The following is an 18,848-nucleotide window of genomic DNA, read 5'->3' as shown; positions in this document are numbered from 1 at the left end:
ACTGAAATTGGAATGGAAAAGGCATACGTGTTTATATAACAAAATACATTGTACAGAGAGAAGACCATACAGTAGACTGCTGCAGAGCGCCACAGCTCAGCCATGACATACCATAACATAGCATAAAACATACAGTGTAACTAACAAACCCCCAAAACTGCAACTAAGGTTAGCTAAGTATCCACATTATCTAAATAGCCTAATGTCCTACTGAAATTGCTCAGCAGTAGCTGGTGCATCTACAGCATGCACAATGTGCACAGTGAGAGTGACCTGATAATCAAAACCTAGACCTAAAAATAGTCTACTTGAGCTGAAGGCTAATGTCTAACGGTATATGCTGGTAAGCCATGAGAGAATAATAAATGATGACCTGATAACGAAAGAAATAGACCCCATTCAGTGCATTTGGAAAGTATTCCGAGCCCTTCACTTTTTCCACATTTTGTTTCATTATGGCCTTATTCTGTTTTTTTCCCCCTCATCAATCTACACACAATACCCTATAATGACAAAGCAAAAACAGGTTTTTAGAAATGTTTGCACATAAAAATGAAAAATTAAATGAAAAAGGAAATATTTCATTTACATAAGTATTCAGACCCTTTACTCAGTACTTTGTTGAAGCACCTTTGGCAGCGATTACAGTCTCAACTCTTCTTGGGTATGACGCTACAAGCTTGGCACACCTGTATTTGGGGAGTTTCTCCCATTCTTCTCTGCTCAAGGACATTCAGAGACTGGGCCTGAAGCCACTCCCACGTTGTCTTGGCTGTGTGCTTAGGGTTGTTGTCCTGTTGGAAGGTGAACCTTGGCCCCAGTCTGAGCGCACTGGAACAGGTTTTCATCAAGGATCTCTCTGTACTTTGCTCGTTTCATCTTTCTCTCGATCCTGACTAGTCTACCAGTCCCTGCCACTGAAAAACATCCCCACAGCATGATGTTGCCACCACCATGCTTCACCGTAGGGATGGTATTGGCAAGGTGATGAGCGGTGCCTGGTTTCCTCCAGAAGTGATGTTTTGCATTCAGGCCAAAAAGATCATCAAGGACATCAACCAACCGAGCCACTGCCTGTTCACCCCGCTATCATCCAGAAGCCAAGGTCAGGACAGGTACATCGAAGCTGGGACCGAGAGACTGAAAAACAGTATCTATATCAAGGCCATCAGACTGTTAAAATATACATCAATAGCCGGCTACCACCCGGTTACTCAACCCTGCACCTTAGAGGCTGCTGCCATTTGTACATACAGTGCATTTGGGAAGTATTCTTTTTCCACATTTTGTCTGCACAAAATACCCCATAATGACAAAGCGAAAACAGGTTTTTAGAAATGTTTGCAAATGTATTACAAATAAAAAACAGAAATACCTTATTTACATAAGTATTCAGACCCTTTGCTATGAGACTCGAAATTGTGCTCAGGTGCATCCTGTTTCCATTGATCATACTTGAGAATCCACCTATAAAAAGAGACAATTCTCTCAGTAGTAAAACACGGGATAGCATGACTAATTTTGTAATTTTCCCCCACAATAGGCTTAATGGATGCTTTTGAGAACCAAAAACATGTGGATTGTTTGTAGTAGGCTAGTGTTCTATTGTAAGCTAGTGTTCTATTGTAATCATGATACAAAGCCTTGGTGTGAGAGCTGTGTGTGGGCGCCTACTCTGAGCCACTCTGCTGTGCTGCTGTCGTGTGTTAGGGAAGTATCCGGTCCCTGCTGAGGTGGAACACTAAGGCTGGAGGTCACTCCTCATAGGTCACTTAAAGCCACACAGCAGTCCAACCTATTGCATCTCATTCACACAAAATGCTGCACATGGGTTGACATTTACTAAGACCTGGCACCACTGAAAGGCCGTCTTAAGACCTATGACGAGTGGCTTAAGGTGCCCTTTAAACTATACACTCCGTATACACGCCACCCTCTGAGAGCTGACAAACTAGTCTCTCACATTTAAGGTTAAGAGCATAATATAATTCATTATACAACAGTAAATGCAAATAGAACAAATGCATTGCATCTCATTATCACAACAATCTATTCCTTTTTGTAGTGAAACAAGCAAAGTATGTTGATCACTACCTCAAACGTTGCTCATCACATCAAAGTTGGTTCTATCTGATATATACTCTATTACTTTGTTTAAATTATGGATCAAGACCACTGATGTGCAGACCTGAGTTGACAACGCATATACAGACAGAAAGAAAATAGGAACTCTACTTTTCATATCCTCAAAGGAAACCCAGACAGGCTGTCCTTCTCCACACCAGTCCAGTCCATTAGTCTACACTCCACATGAGATTGGTGGCACCTTAAGTGGAATGGTATCAAATACATCAAACACATGGTTTTCATGTGTTTGATGCCATTCCATTTGCTCCATTGAAGCCATTATTATGAGCCGTCCTTTCCTCAGCAGTCTCTTGTGTTACACACAGACAGACAGAGCCATTCTCCTAATCTTCCGAGAATATATGATCATCCTATATTTACTGAGAGACTCAAACCAGATCTCCTGACGTCTGGAGTATTCTGATAATTCTCTCTAAGAACTTAACCCAATCTACTCTCTCACGCTCTACTCACCAGGGAAGAATGACATCTTTGGAGAAATGATCCATCTTTACACCAAGCCTGGGAAGTCCAATGCAGATGTGAGAGCCCTGAGTTACTGTGACCTGCACACGATCCAGAGAGAAGATCTCTTGGAGGTGCTTGATATGTACCCAGAGTTCGCTGATTTCTTCCTGACAAACCTGGAGCTGACATTCAACCTCAGAGACGAGAATGGCAAGGTACATTTACATCAGATGGTCCTAACACAAGCCTATTGGGTCCTCTGTCAAAACTGTATGGTCAGTAACCATAGGCTGCGTCCCAAATGGCACAATATTCCCTTTATAGTGCACTTCTTTTGACCAAGGCCCATAGGGTAGAGTATATGGAATAGGGTGCCATTTGGGATGCAGCCTATTCTATAGCATATTCTAACAATGAAATAGTCCTGACAATAACAGAAAAAAAACAAGGCTTGCCATATGAGATTGTGTAAAATTAAATGTCATATAATCCTGGTAAATCAGTAATACCATTTAAAAAATCACTCACTGTATTCCAAAGTATTTGGAAAGGTAATTGCATGACGATGACGTTATGTTAATGAATCTACACTGACTTTACTTAACATTCCTTAAAGGTCCAATGCAGCTGTTTTTTCGATCTCAATTTCAAATCATTTCTGGGTAACAATTAATTAGCTTACAGTGATTATTTCCAATTGAAATGGTCAAAAATAAGCAAAGATACATTTTTGGGGGGTTGCTAGGACTGTTTGTGAATGGTCTGAGTGGGGAGGGGAAAACTGAAAACGATCTGTTATTGGCAGAGAGGTTTGGAACTCTTTCTTATTTGTCTATTAACTAATTTACCACCTGGTGATGTCACCAGGCTGGCCAAAAACTCCATCCCACCACAACAGGTTGAGATGTCAGACAGTCTTTTCAAACAGCACTTACACTAAAATGGCATTATCATCATTTTCACAATTTCACAGTATTATTCCAGCCTCATAGTGTGTAAATATTCACTCACCGACCAGTATATTTGGTACACCACCCTGCTGACGAAAATGGATCTCTCCTACAGACAGTCAGTCACGTGGCCTTGGCTTGCTATATAAAGCAGGCAGACAGGCATCGAGGCATTCAGTTACTGTTCAATTGAAAGTTAGAATGTGCAAAACTAGTGACCTAAGCGACTTTGAGCGTGGTGTGATCGTTGATGCCAGGCGAGCCATCCTGGGTTTTTCACATACAACAGTGTCTAGGGTTTACAGAGAGGGGTGCGATAAACAACAAACATCCAGTCAGCGGCAGTCCTGTGGGCGAAAACAGCTAATTGATGAGGGACGTCAAAGGAGAATGACAAGAATCGTGCAAGCGAACAGATGGGCCACAAACAGACAAATAACGGCGCAGTACAACAGTGGTGTGCAGAACAGCATCTCAGAACGCACAACTCGTCAATCCTGGATGGGCTATTGCACCAGACGACCACACCGGGTTCCACTACTATCAGCTAAAAACAAGAAGAAGCGGCTCCAGTGGGCACGCGATCACCAACACTGGACAATTGAGGAGTGGAAAACATCACTTGGAACATGACAGTGAGTTCTGTTTACTTGAGTGGCCTGCGCAGACCTCAACCCAATGGAGCATCTTTGGGATGAGATGGAACAGGCTGTTCGCAGCATGATCTACCTCCATCCAATCTGCAGCAACTGCGTGATGCCATCGTGTCAGCATGGACCAACATCCCTGTGGAATGTTTCCTTACACCTTGTAGAATGCCCCGAAGAATTCAGGCTGTTCTGGAGGCAAAGGGGGGTCCGACCCTGTACTAAATGGGTGTACCTAATAAAGTTGCCGGTGAGAGTATATACAGTGGGGGAAAAAAGTATTTAGTCAGCCACCAATTGTGCAAGTTCTCCCACTTAAAAAGATGAGAGAGGCCTGTAATTTTCATCATAGGTACATGTCAACTATGACAGACAAAATGAGAAAAACATTCCAGAAAATCCCATTGTAGGATTTTTAATGAATTTATTTGCAAATTATGGTGGAAAATAAGTATTTGGTCAATAACAAAAGTTTCTCAATACTTTGTTATATACCCTTTGTTGGCAATGACACAGGTCAAACGTTTTCTGTAAGTCTTCACAAGGTTTTCACACACTGTTGCTGGTATTTTGGCCCATTCCTCCATGCAGATCTCCTCTAGAGCAGTGATGTTTTGAGGCTGTCGCTGGGCAACACAGACTTTCAACTCCCTCCAAAGATTTTCTATGGGGTTGAGATCTGGAGACTGGCTAGGCCACTCCAGGACCTTGAAATGCTTCTTACGAAGCCACTCCTTCGTTGCCCGGGCGGTGTGTTTGGGATCATTGTCATGCTGAAAGACCCAGCCACATTTCATCTTCAATGCCCTTGCTGATGGAAGGAGGTTTTCACTCAAAATCTCATGATACATGGCCCCATTCATTCTTTCCTTTACACGGATCAGTCGTCCTGGTTCCTTTGCAGAAAAACAGCCCCAAAGCATGATGTTTCCACCCCCATGCTTCACAGTAGGTATGGTGTTCTTTGGATGCAGCTCAGCATTATTTGTCCTCCAATCACGACGAGTTGAGTTTTTACCAAAAAGTTATATTTTGGTTTCATCTGACCATATGACATTCTCCCAATCCTCTTCTGGATCATCCAAATGCACTCTAGCAAACTTCAGACGGGCCTGGACATGTACTGGCTTAAGCAGGGGGACACGTCTTGCACTGCAGGATTTGAGTCCCTGGCAGCGTAGTGTGTTACTGATGGTAGGCTTTGTTACTTTGGTCCCAGCTCTCTGCAGGTCATTCACTAGGTCCCCCCATGTGGTTCTGGGATTTTTGCTCACCGTTCTTGTGATCATTTTGACCCCACGGGGTGAGATCTTGCGTGGAGCCCCAGATCGAGGGAGATTATCAGTGGTCTTGTATGTCTTCCATTTCCTAATAATTGCTCTCACAGTTGATTTCTTCAAACCAAGCTGCTTACCTATTGCAGATTCAGTCTTCCCAGCCTGGTGCAGGTCTACAATTTTGTTTCTGGTGTCCTTTGACAGCTCTTTGGTCTTGGCCATAGTGGAGTTTGGAGTGTGACTGTTTGAGGTTGTGGACAGGTGTCTTTTATACTGATAACAAGTTCAAACAGGTGTCATTAATACAGGTAACGAGTGGAGGACAGAGGAGCCTCTTAAATAAGAAGTTACAGGTCTGTGAGAGCCAGAAATCTTGCTTGTTTGTAGGTGACCAAATACTTATTTTCCACCATAATTTGCAAATAAATTCATTAAAAATCCTACAATGTGATTTTCTGGAATTTCTTTCTCTCAATTTGTCTGTCATAGTTGACGTGTTCCTATGATGAAAATTACAGGCCTCTCTCATCTTTTTAAGTGGGAGAACTTGCACAATTGGTGGCTGACTAAATACTTTTTATCCCCACTGTAAAACACAGGACTGTCACGGTGTAGTAATGGTGTGGTGTGGAATCAGGCGCAGAAGCAGATGTACAGTCCAACAAGACTTTACTAGTGAGAGCAAAATAATCCAAAAACGGCCGGAGGCCAAACAGACGCACACAGGCGTCAAATACGAGCGCACAAACACAGGGCGCAAAAACTCTCCTCAACCGAGGAGGAAGCTAATCGTAACTGGCGTACCGAAACACGGGTAACGCACAAACACCTGACACGAAACAATTACACACAACACTACACTAACAACAAGGAAACTAAATAGGGTGCTTAATGAGACATAACACAAGACAGGTGTGGCTAACAGACAAAACTAATCAAACAGGAAACATAGAACATACAACGGTGGCAGCTAGAATTCCGGAGACGACGAACGCCGAAACCTGCCCGAACAAGGGAGAGAGGCAGCCTCGGCCGAAACCGTGACAGTACCCCCCCCTTGACGCGCGGCTCCAGACATGCGCCGACTCCGGCCTTGGGGACGACCCGGAGGACGTGGAGCAGGGCGCGTCGGATACCCCCGATGGAATTCCGTCAGGAGCGACGGGTCCAAAATGTCTCTCCTCGGCACCCAGCACCGCTCCTCCGGACCGTACCCCTCCCACTCCACTAGATACTGGAGACCCCCCATCCGACGTCTCGAATCCAAGATGGGCCTCACGGAGTACGCCGGTGCCCCCTCGATGTCCAATGGGGGCGGGGGAGTCTCCCCTATCTCATTTTCTTGGAGCGGGCCCGCTACCACCGGCCTGAGAAGGGACACATGGAACGAGGGGTTAATACACTTATACTCCACAGGTAGCTGTAATCTATAACATACCTCGTTCAACCTTCTCAGGACTTTAAATGGCCCTACAAACCGCCGACCCAGTTTCCGACAGGGCAGGCGGAGGGGCAGGTTTCTGGTAGAGAGCCAGACTCGATCACCAGGTGCGTACACCGGTGCCTCACTGCGGTGGAGATCAGCGCTCGCCTTCTGACGTCGGAGGGCCCGCTGCAGGTGGACGTGTGCAGCGTTCCAAGTCTCCTCCGAGCGCCGCGCCCACTCATCCACCGCAGGAGCCTCGATCTGGCTCTGCTGCCAGGGTGCCAGAACCGGCTGGTAACCTAACACACATTGAAATGGAGTTAGGTTAGTGGAGGAATGGCGTAGGGAATTCTGGGCCATCTCGGCCCAGGGAACGTACCTTGACCACTCCTCCGGCCGGTCCTGGCAGTATGTTCTGAGAAACCTACCCACATCCTGGTTTACGCGTTCCACCTGCCCATTACTCTCCGGGTGGTACCCCGAGGTGAGGCTCACCGAGACCCCCAACCACTCCATAAACGCTCTCCAGACTCTGGAGGTGAATTGGGGACCCCGATCAGCCACAATGTCCTCGGGTACCCCGTAGTGCCGGAACACATGGGTGAACAGTGCCTCGGCAGTTTGTAGGGCAGTAGGAAGACCCGGCATGGGGAGCAAACGACAGGCCTTAGAGAACCGGTCCACAACGACCAGGATGGTAGTATTCCCTTGGGAGAGGGGAAGGTCTGTTATAAAGTCCACAGAGAGGTGGGACCATGGTCGTTGTGGAACGGGCAGGGGTAGCAACTTACCCCTAGGCAGATGTCTAGGCGCCTTACACTGGGCGCACACCGAGCAGGAGGAAACATAAACCCTCACATCCCTTGCCAACGTGGGCCACCAGTACTTGGCACTAAGACAGTGCACTGTCCGGCCGATACCCGGATGTCCAGAGGAGGGTGACGTGTGAGCCCAATAGATCAATCGATCCCGAACCTCGAGCGGAACGTACTTCCGACCCTCCGGGCACTGTGGTGGACTAGGGTCGGTGCGTAACGCCCGCTCGAGTTCAGTATCGACCTCCCACACTACCGGTGCCACCAGACACGACTCAGGCAGTATGGGAGTGGGCTCCACGGACCTCTCCTCCGTGTCATACCGCCGAGACAGCGCATCTGCCTTGCCATTCTGTGACCCAGGGATGTACGTGATCTTAAAAGTAAACCCCCTCAAGCCAGTGCCTCCACACCTTTAGAGCCTGTACCACGGCTAACAGCTCCCTGTCCCCTACGTCATAGTTCCGCTCCGCCGGACTGAGCTTCTTAGAATAAAAAGCACAGGGGCGGAGTTTAGGTGGCGCGCCAGACCGTTGTGAAAGCACGGCTCCTAAACCGGCCTCTGACGCGTCCACCTCTACCTGGAACGGCAAAGAGGGATCCGGATGCGCCAACACCGGGGCCGAGGTAAACAGGTCCTTCAGCCTCCCAAACGCCCTGTCCGCCTCGGCCGACCACTGCAGACGCACCAGACCCCCCTTCAACAGAGACGTGATGGGAGCTGCCACCTGTCCAAAACCCCGGATAAACCTCCTGTAGTAATTTGCAAACCCCAAAAACTGCTGCACCTCCTTCACAGTGGTTGGTGTTTGCCAATTACGCACGGCCGACACCCGGTCTACCTCCATCTTCACCCCTGACGCAGACAACTGATAACCCAAAAAGGAGACCGACTCCTGGAAAAACAGACACTTCTCTGCCTTCACATACAGGTCGTGCTCCACCAGCCTCCGCAACACTCTACGCACCAGGGCCACATGCTCGACACGGGTAGGCGAGTACACGAGAATGTCATCAATGTACACAACCACCCCCTGCCCCTGCATGTCCCTGAAGATCTCATCCACGAATGATTGGAAAACTGACGGAGCGTTCATCAACCCGTATGGCATGACCAGATACTCGTAATGGCCCGAGGTGGTACTAAAGGCTGTCTTCCATTCATCACCCTCCCTGATGCGCACCAAGTTGTACGCGCTCCTGAGATCTAATTTCGTGAAGAAACGCGCCCCATGCAACGACTCAGTCATGGTCGCAATCAGCGGGAGTGGATAACTGTACTTCACCGTAATCTGATTGAGACCACGGTAATCGATGCACGGGCGCAAACCACCATCCTTTTTCTTCACAAAAAAGAAACTCGAGGACACAGGGGAAGTGGAAGGCCGTATGTATCCTTGTCTCAGAGATTCGTCTATGTAAATCTCCATAGCTTTCTTCTCCTCCTGAGACAGAGGATACACATGGCTCCGTGGGAGCGCAGCTCCTGCCTGGAGGTCTATCGCACAATCTCCCTGCCTATGGGGTGGCAACCGCGTCGCCCTCGCCTTACTAAACGCAATAGCCAAATCCCCATACTCAGGGGGAACGTGCAATGCGGGCACCTGGTTTGGACTCTCCACCGAGGTAGCCCCTACGGAAACGCCCAAACATCTACCCACACACTGAGCAGACCACTCCATCAGAGCCCTCTCCTGCCACGAAATAGCTGGGTTATGGGTACTCAACCAGGGCATGCCCAGCACCACCGGATACGCAGGAGAGTCAATCAGGAACAGCTGAATCATCTCCTGATGATCCCCCTGCGCACACATCCTAAGTGGCGCCGTGACCTCCCTGATTAAGCCCGTACCCAACGGACGACTATCTAGGGCATGAACGGGGAAAGGAACATCAACAGGAATAAGGGGAATCCCTAACGCTAAACAAAACTTTTTATCAATAAAATTCCCAGCCGCGCCTGAATCTACCAGCGCCTTATGCTGGGAATGAGGTGCTACCTGTGGAAAACGCACAGGCATCCAAAAATGGGCAACAGTGAGCTCTGGGTGAGTGGGGCGCCTACTCACCTGGAGGGAATCCCCAGTGCGGGACCTGTCGTCATCCTCCCTAGGAGGCCATCCCCAGCACCTAGCCGCGGTGTGTCCTCCCCGACCACAGTTGGTGCAGTGGATGGACCCCCTACCCAACCGACTCCTCCTCTCTCTAGCGCCAGCGCCCCCGAGCTCCATAGGACACGGCTCGGAGGCGCTGGAGGGTGAAATGGACGGACCCCCCTCAGGACGTCCGCGGGTAGCCAATAGGTTATCCAGCCTGATGGACATGTCGACCAGCTGGTCGAAAGAGAGACTGGTGTCCCTACAAGCCAGCTCCCGACGGACGTCCTCTCGTAGGCTACATCTGTATAGATCGACGAGGGCCCGCTCATTCCACCCTGCATCTGCCGCTAGAGTACGGAATTCGAGAGCGAATTCTTGGGCACTCCTCCTCCCCTGCCGGAGGAAGACCAGACGCTCCCCCGCCGCTTTCCCCTCCGGGGGATGGTCAAACACCGCCCTGAAGCGGCGGGAGAACTCGTTGTAGGTGATCGTCTCGGCGTCGATCTTCCTCCACTCCGCGTTGGCCCATTCCAACGCCTTCCCGGACAGGCAGGAGATCAGGGCGGACACGCTCTCATGCCCCGAGGGTGCCGGGTGTACGGTGGCCAGGTACAGCTCCACCTGGAGGAGGAATCCCTGACACCCAGCCGCGGTTCCGTCGTAGGCCCTCGGGAGAGAGAGTCGGATTCCTCGGGGTTCTGGCGCTGGAATGGGCGGACTGGCCGATGGTGCTGGCAGGGAGGGAGGTGGTGGAGGCGCTCCCCAGCCTCGGAGCGTGGTGATCACCTCCTGCAGGGCGGTCCCCATCTGCTGTATCTGGTCCTGTTGTTCCCGAACCTGGACCTCCAGTCTCGTCGGGGCTGCTTCGGCTCCTGCTGATTCCATGTCGGGTGTGTAATTCTGTCACGGTGTAGTAATGGTGTGGTGTGGAATCAGGCGCAGAAGCAGATGTACAGTCCAACAAGACTTTACTAGTGAGAGCAAAATAATCCAAAAACGGCCGGAGGCCAAACAGACGCACACAGGCGTCAAATACGAGCGCACAAACACAGGGCGCAAAAACTCTCCTCAACCGAGGAGGAAGCTAATCGTAACTGGCGTACCGAAACACGGGTAACGCACAAACACCTGACACGAAACAATTACACACGACACTACACTAACAACAAGGAAACTAAATAGGGTGCTTAATGAGACATAACACAAGACAGGTGTGGCTAACAGACAAAACTAATCAAACAGGAAACATAGAACATACAACGGTGGCAGCTAGAATTCCGGAGACGACGAACGCCGAAACCTGCCCGAACAAGGGAGAGAGGCAGCCTCGGCCGAAACCGTGACAAGGACAATCAAGTTTTTGGGCCATTAACTATGCTCAGGGCCACCGCTATAAAATGTTCCTGTATCAGATTATATCATATTAATTATTTAATATTACATTACATTTGCGAGATGGGCCTAGTGATCGATCCCAAATGGCACCTTATTCCTTATTGAGAGCACTACTTTTGACCAAAGCCCTGGCTTCTGGTCAAAGGTTTTAATAATATTATATACTATTTGCGAGATGGGCCTAGTGTGCATCTCAAATGGCACCCTAATCCCTATTTAGAGCACTACTTTCACCAGAGTTCTGGGCCCTGGTCAAATGAAGTGCACTATAAAGGGAATAGGGTGCCATTTAGAACGCAGTTTCAGTGATTGTACGTGCTGATGTTTCCATCTACACAGGCTGCGTATTCTCACGCTAGTGATTCCGATCCAGAAGACATTAAGAGCACAAAGAGCCCAAGAAGAATCTCCGTCACACCACATCCAATTGAAGGTGGGTTCCAGATTCACACTCCGCACGAGCACTTCCTCTTTTGCATGCATTTGTTTTATTGTTCTTTTTCACTGAGCAGCTCTCTAAGTCCCAGAAGAGATCAGTGCTTTCTTTCTGTGGCACTAGAGCACGGGTGTATTCCACTGACTCGTGTTGATTACAATTCCACAGGGGGAAGCAACAAGGAAACAGAAAATGACTCGGAGAAGGAGTCCTACTCTGGCCTAAAGAGAGCTTCAGTTGACCTGAAATGCTCAGGGAAGGCGGAGCAGAGGTCCCTGGGGTTGGCCATCCAGAGGTGTCCCTCGGTGGAAGACCCTGCACTGGGGCTTGACTCTAATAATACCGGAGACATCCAGGCTAGAGACAGCATGGAGAGAACTCCCTCTTATGACGATAACATTGGTAAGCAGAAATACAATGATAACCCTTACTGTGCTCACACATTACATTTGGTTCATTATCCATCGATGATCTAGTCCCAACATATTTAGTTTGTCAGCGATCAGGTTTTCAAGATATATAACTTTCTAAATACAGAAATACAGCCAGTATGATGCATTTTGCATATATAGTGTATACACAAGTATGTGGACACTCCTTCAAATTAGTGGATTCTGCTATTTCAGCCACATCCGTTGTTGACCAGTGTATAAAATCGATCACACAGCCATACAATCTCCATAGACAAACATTGGCAGTAGAATGGCCTTACTGAAGAGCTCATTGACTTTCAACGTGGCACCGTCATAGGATGCCACCTTTCCAACTAGTCAGTTCGTCAAATTACTACCCTGCTAGAGCTGTCAACTGTAAGTCCTGTTATTATGAAGTGGAAACATCTAGGAGCAACAACGGCTCAGACGTGAAGTGGTAGGCCACACAAGCTCACAGAACGGGACCGCCGAGTGCTGAAGCAAGTAGAGCATAAAAACCTTCTGTCCTCAGTTGCAACACTCACTACCGAGTTCCAAACTGCCTCTGGAAGCCTAAGATCAACATGTGCAATGCCAAGCGTCGGCTGGAGTGGTGTAAAGCTCGCCGCCAATGGACTCTGGAGCAGTGGTAATGCGTTATCTGGTATGTTGAATTATACTTCACCATCTGGCAGTCCGACGGACGAATCTGGGTTTGGCAGATGCCATGAGAACACTACATGCCCCAATGCATAGTGCCAACTCTAAAGTTTGGTGGAGGAAGAATAATGGTCTGGGGCTAGGCCCCTTAGTTCCAGTAAAGGGAAATCTTAACACTACAGCATACAATGACATTCTAGACGATTCTGTGCTTCCAACTTTGTGGCAACAGTTTGGGGAAGGCCCTTTCCTGTTTCAGCATGACAATGCCCCGTGCACAAAGCGAGGTCCATACAGAAATGGTTTGTCGAGATCGGTGTTTAAGAACTTGACTGGCCTGCACAGAGGTTGTTATAGCAGCAAAGGGGGACCAACTCCATATCAATGCCCATGATTTTGGAATGAGATGTTCGACGTGCAGGTGTCCACATTCTTATGGTCATATAGTGTATGTCTAAAGATGTTAGGTAAAGTGGGACTTTTTGTATCAACTTATGTGACATCAAAGAGGTCCAACCAACTTTCTGGTAGAGAATGCAGTGATGAGTACTAAAATTGTCGCCAATAATAAAGCGCAGTGCGCTATGATATACTGCATCTAATGGCTTAAATGAATTGGCAGTTCATATAGATGATGTCACCATAGTCTTGGACTGATAGGGACATCAACTGAATAATCTGCTTTCTACTTCTATAGAAGAACGCCATTTTTATTCTCAGCTTCTTAACTCATCAATATGCTTTTAAAAGACAGCTTTTCATCCAACCAGATACCCAGATATTTGTAAGCAGGGACATGATCAATATGGACACCAACCAAAGTACATAAGCTTAAATCAGTTATTTTTATGCACTTTTTTTAACCTGCATTCAATACTAATTTCAGGTCAGTAAAGTTTTTTTGTAATACAATGAAGGCAGACTGTAGTTCAGATAGATCCTGGTCAACAATGGAGGCAATAGCACACACAACAGCATCATCGGCATACAAGTGCAGGTTACATTTTTTTACAGACAACTCGATATTGTTAATGTAAACAGTAATATGTGCTGGACCCAGAATCGACCCCTGCAAGACACCTTTCATAATATCCAGGAAACCTGATTTAACACCATCAGTAGATACACATTGAGTTCTATCTGTGAAGTCATTTTTAAACCTGTTACATGCAACCTGGTCAGGGCAAATTGAGGAAAGCCTCTGAGTTAGCAGTCAGTGATCAACCTTATCGAAAGCCTACGACAGGTCAATGAAGAGGGCAGCACAATGTTGCCTTTTAACCATAGAGTTAACCACATCATTAATAACTAGAGATGAAGCATAGATGGTGCTATGATCTGGTCTAAAACCCGACTGATGTACACTACCGGTCAAAAGTTTTAGAACACCTACTCATTCAAGGGTTTTCCTTTATTTGTACTATTTTCTACATTGTAGAATAATATTGAAGACATCAAAACCATGAAATAACACATATGGAATCATGTAGTAACCAAAAAAGTGTTAAACAAATCAAAATATATTTTATATTTGAGATTCTTCAAATACCTAACCTTTGCCTTGATGACAGCTTTGCACACTCTTGGCATTCTCTCAACCAGTTTCATGAGGTAGTCACCTGGATACATTTCAATGAACCGGTGTGCCTTCTTAAAAGTCAATTTGTGGAATCTATTTCCTTCTTAATGCATTTGAGCCAATCAGTTGTGTTGTGACAAGGTGGGGGGTATACAGAAGATAGCCCTATTTGGTAAAAGACCACGTCCATATTATGGCAAGAACAGCTCAAATAAGCAAAGAGAAACAACAGCCATCATTACTTTAAGACACAAAGGTCAGTCAATACGGAACATTTCAAAAACGTTGAACGTTTCTTCAAGTGCAGTCGCAAAAACCATCAAGCGTTATGATGAAACTGGCTCTCATCAGGACCGCCACAGAAATGGAAGACCCAGAGTTACCTCTGCTGCAGAGGATAAGTTCATTAGAGTTACCAGCCTTATAAATTGCAGCCCAAATAAATGCTTCACAGAGTTCAAGTAACAGACATATCTCAACATTAACTGTTCAGAGGAGACTGTGTGAATCAGGCCTTCATGGTCGAATTGCTGCAAAGATACCACTACCAAAGGACACCAATAAGAAGAAGAGACTTGCTTGGGCCAAGAAACACGAGCAATGGACATTAGACCGGTGGAAACTTGTCCTTTGGTCTGGAGTCCAAATTTGAGAGATTTGGTTCCAACCGCCGTGTGTTTGTGAGACGCAGTGTGGGTGAACAGATGATCTCCGCATGTGTATTTCCCACCGTAAAGCATGGAGGAGCAGGTGTTATGGTGTGTTTTTTTTGTTGCTGGTGACACTGTCTGGGATTTATTTAGAATTCAAGGCACACAACCAGCATAGCTACCACAGCATTCTCCAGCGATACGCCATCCCATCTGGTTTGGGCTTAGTGGGACTATCATTTGTTTTTCAACAGGACAATGACCCAACACACCTCCAGGCTGTGTAAGGGCTATTTTACCAAGAAGGAGAGTGATGGAGTGCTGCATCAGATGACCTGGCCTCCACAATACCCCGACCTCAACCAAATTGAGATGGTTTGAGTCGGACTGTGGGAACTCCTTCAAGACTGTTGGAAAAGCATTCCAGGTGAAGCTGGCTGAGAGAATGCCAAGAGTGTGCAAAGCTGTCATCAAAGCAAAGGGTGGCTATTTGAAGAATCTCAAATCTCAAATATATTTTGATTTGTTTAACACTTTTTTGGTTATTACATGATTCCATATGTGTTATTTCATAGTTTTGATGTCTTCACTATTATTCTACAATGAATGAGTAGGTTTTCTAAAACTTTTGACTGGTAGTGTACATTTAGAATACTTTTCAAAGATAATATCTTATCTGAGAATTAATCAAGGATTCTAATATTTTAGCTAGGCAAGAAAGTTTAGAAATAGGGTGATCATTATTTAGGTCACAAGGGTCACCACCTTTGTGAAGGGGGAGTACATGGGCTGCCTTCTAAACCTTTGGGATAGTACCAGATATAAATATGGGTTAGTGATTCAGAAATCAGGGGTGCAGAGAGCTGCTGCTAAAATGGATCAAGCATATCAGCCCCAGTGGATGTTTCAAGAAAAAAGACAACAGAAAGAGGAGTGTGTGTTACAGTCTGGGCGTTCCAAAAGCTCCTGCTACATCAGACAAACATGATGAAAGTTCATTATCAGCCTGTCGTTTGTTTCAAATCACAAAAGAGCTGCTCTTACCCACACCAGCATTAATCAATGTACACAGCATGTATTAGCAGTGTGTCTAGCAGAAATATCACCAGAGTTAGCCTGACTATGACCCACTACTTTATTATTTGTTTATTTGCATCCCCATTAGCTTTTGCAGAAGCAGCAGCTACTCTTCCTGGGGTCCACAAAAAACAAAACAATACATGACAAGTACCAAAACACTGATACACTGATAGACAAGGGCAGTTATACAAATGTTTAATTCCAACAATATACAAACAATACAACCACAAAAAATAATACAAACAACACAACAAAATAGTTGTGTGTTAGATTGTCTATGTGTGCGTGTGTTTGTGTGTGTCCCCTCACAGTCCCCGCCGTTCCATTAGATTTTTTAAATCCGTTTTTTAAAAGGTCATTTTGATATTTTCTGGAGTAATTGGAGATAAAAGGTCCCATGCGATAATGGCTCTGTATAATACTGTGCGTTGCCTGAATTTGTTTTGGACTTGGGGATAGTGAAGAGACCCCTGGTGGCAGGGCTCGACATTAAGGCTTGTCCGGGGCAAATAATAAAATAGTCGGACAAGCAGAATATAGATCTCAGTTGTCCGAATGGCCAAGTAAAAAAAAATCACAATATCAAACAATTACTCAGATCAGAATTGGATCAGGTAGCGGCACTGCCACAGTGCACAGCAGGGCAGTGCATGGTTGAAAATGAGTAAATTGGCTATATTCCTATTTGCTATAGCCTATTTCAATAAATGTGTTATATTTACACAAAGCAAGAGAACAATGTAGACAGAGCTAAGATTCTGACCAAAGTAGCGGAAAATATTTGGTTAGAAAATATATATATATTTTTCTCTCTCTCATATTTTTATAGCAGACACTCCGGTGTCTTATTGTTGCAAAAGCCCAAATGTTATATTTTCTCTCCATTTGATATGAATATGACTTGGCCTATTAAGCCACTCTTTCAGTTTAATGCATGCTAGATTTGCAATGTGAAACCTACATACAATGCATATAATAGCCTAGGCCTAATAAGAGGGGAGGATGAGAAAAAATGTGAATCAGTTTATAATTATCCTGTTCTGAGGACAGCAGAGTTGCTCTGCAGCCCATGACGATGTATCACCCATCACAAGACACACAGCCAGCGGGACTCGTTAACTGTGTCACTCGATACATCTGCACGCTTCTGCATAAGGCCTTGCTAAAGATTTGGCTCCACTAAATATATTTAGTCAATGTCATTATTCCTCGTCCCTCCCGTAGAATGCCAGCCAGTCTTCTTGTATTTACTTATTTACTTTTCTTTGTACATTATTTTGGATGGTCACTAGGGGCCGATAACATTGTCTATGGCAGGGGTGTCCAACTCATTCCATAGAGGGCTTAGTGTCTGCTGGTTTTTGTTTTTTCCAATCAATTAAGATCTAGACAACCAGGTGAGGTCCTTAATAATCATTTACCTTAATTCATCAATCAAGTACAAGGGAGGAGCGAAAACCCGCAGACATTCGGCCCTCTGTGGAACGAGTTTGACACATGATGTATGGGCAAGAGCAGAAAATTATTTCAGATCCCTCCTATGTACTTAATTCATTTTCAGTCACCCTTTTGCTGAAGGTGTTACGGACAAGTAAAACATCTATCCTAAATAGCTAAAAAAGTGAATGTCAAGCCCTGCCTGGTGGCATGTCTTGTGGGGTATGTATGGTTGTCTGAGCTGAATTTTATTTGATTATGCAGACAATCTGGAATTTTCATCACAGTAATATTTCTCATAAAAACTAGAAGAGAAGCAGTTAATCTCTCATCAACCCTCAACCAGGAAAGACTGGCATGTTGTTGATGTTAGTTCTATATAGGCAGTTAAGGGCAAGGTGTGCAGCTCTGTTTTGAGCCAGCTGCAGCATTGCTAGGTCTTTCTTTGCTGCACTTGACCATATTACCAGACAGTAATCAAGATGGGACAAAACCAGAGACTGAACAACTAGTACAATTGATTTGTGTCAAAAACACAGAACATCTTGTTTTAACAGACATACTCCTCCCCATCTTCACAACAACTTTGTCAATATGACTTGACCATGATAATTGACCATCCAATGTTATACCTAGGAGTTTAACTTCAACTTGCTCAATGGTCACACCCTTTATGCACAACTCCACTTGAGGTTTAGGTCGTAGAGAATGTTTTGAACCAACTACAATGCTTTAAGTTTTAGATGTATTTAAGACCAATTTATTATTAATCACCCATTCTGATACTGAGTGTAACACCTTATTTAGAATTTCAGTGAGCTCACTGTAGAGTGTGGAATCATCTGCATACATAGTCATTCTAGCTTTGTGTAAGACCAGTGGCAAATCATTTGTAAAAATAGAGAAGAGTAGCAGCCCAAGGCAACACCCTGAGGAACACCGCACTGCACATATCTGATGGTAGAGAAGCTTCCATTGAAGAACACTCTCTGGGTTCTATTGGATAAATAATTTCTTCAATAACAATTTATGATCAATAACATCAAAGGCTGCAATGAAATCTAACAATACAGCTCCAACTATCATCTTATCCATTTATTTTAACCAATCATCAGTCATCTGAGTCAGTTCAGTACACGTTGAGTGCCCTTCTCTATATGCATGCTGAAAGTCAGTAGTTAACTTGTTCTCTGAAAGATAGCATTATTTTTGGTCAGTTTACTAAGAACAGGCAGCAAACTGGTTGGGCAGCTGTTAGAGCCAGACAAGGGTACTTTCCTATTTTTAGGCAGTGGGATTACTTTAGCTTCCTTCCATGCCTGTGGACACACACTCCTTTAGGCTTTTGTTAAAGATATTGCAAATAGGGGTGGCAATACAGTCTGCTAC

The 18,848-nt window shown here is 45.7% G+C and overlaps 1 protein-coding gene across 1 annotated transcript in view; it reads left to right on the top strand.

Annotated features, from left to right (window-relative positions):
• Positions 1–18,848, top strand: part of LOC311143403 (voltage-gated inwardly rectifying potassium channel KCNH7-like) — a gene marked incomplete at both ends in the record, with an annotated part of 121,961 nt that overhangs the window by 79,339 nt on the left and 23,774 nt on the right. The window contains 4 exon segments of the mRNA XM_084179230.1: positions 2,605–2,810; positions 11,544–11,672; positions 11,675–11,770; positions 11,772–12,042. Coding sequence (XP_084035356.1) covers positions 2,605–2,810; positions 11,544–11,672; positions 11,675–11,770; positions 11,772–12,042 — 702 coding nt within the window.

The sequence above is a fragment of the Coregonus lavaretus genome (assembly GCF_964263955.1).
Source record: "Coregonus lavaretus genome assembly, chromosome: 16".
NCBI classification, from domain to species: Eukaryota; Metazoa; Chordata; class Actinopteri; order Salmoniformes; family Salmonidae; genus Coregonus; species Coregonus lavaretus.
Note: the sequence above shows the minus strand (reverse complement) of the source record. Positions and strands in the feature narration are given on the sequence as shown.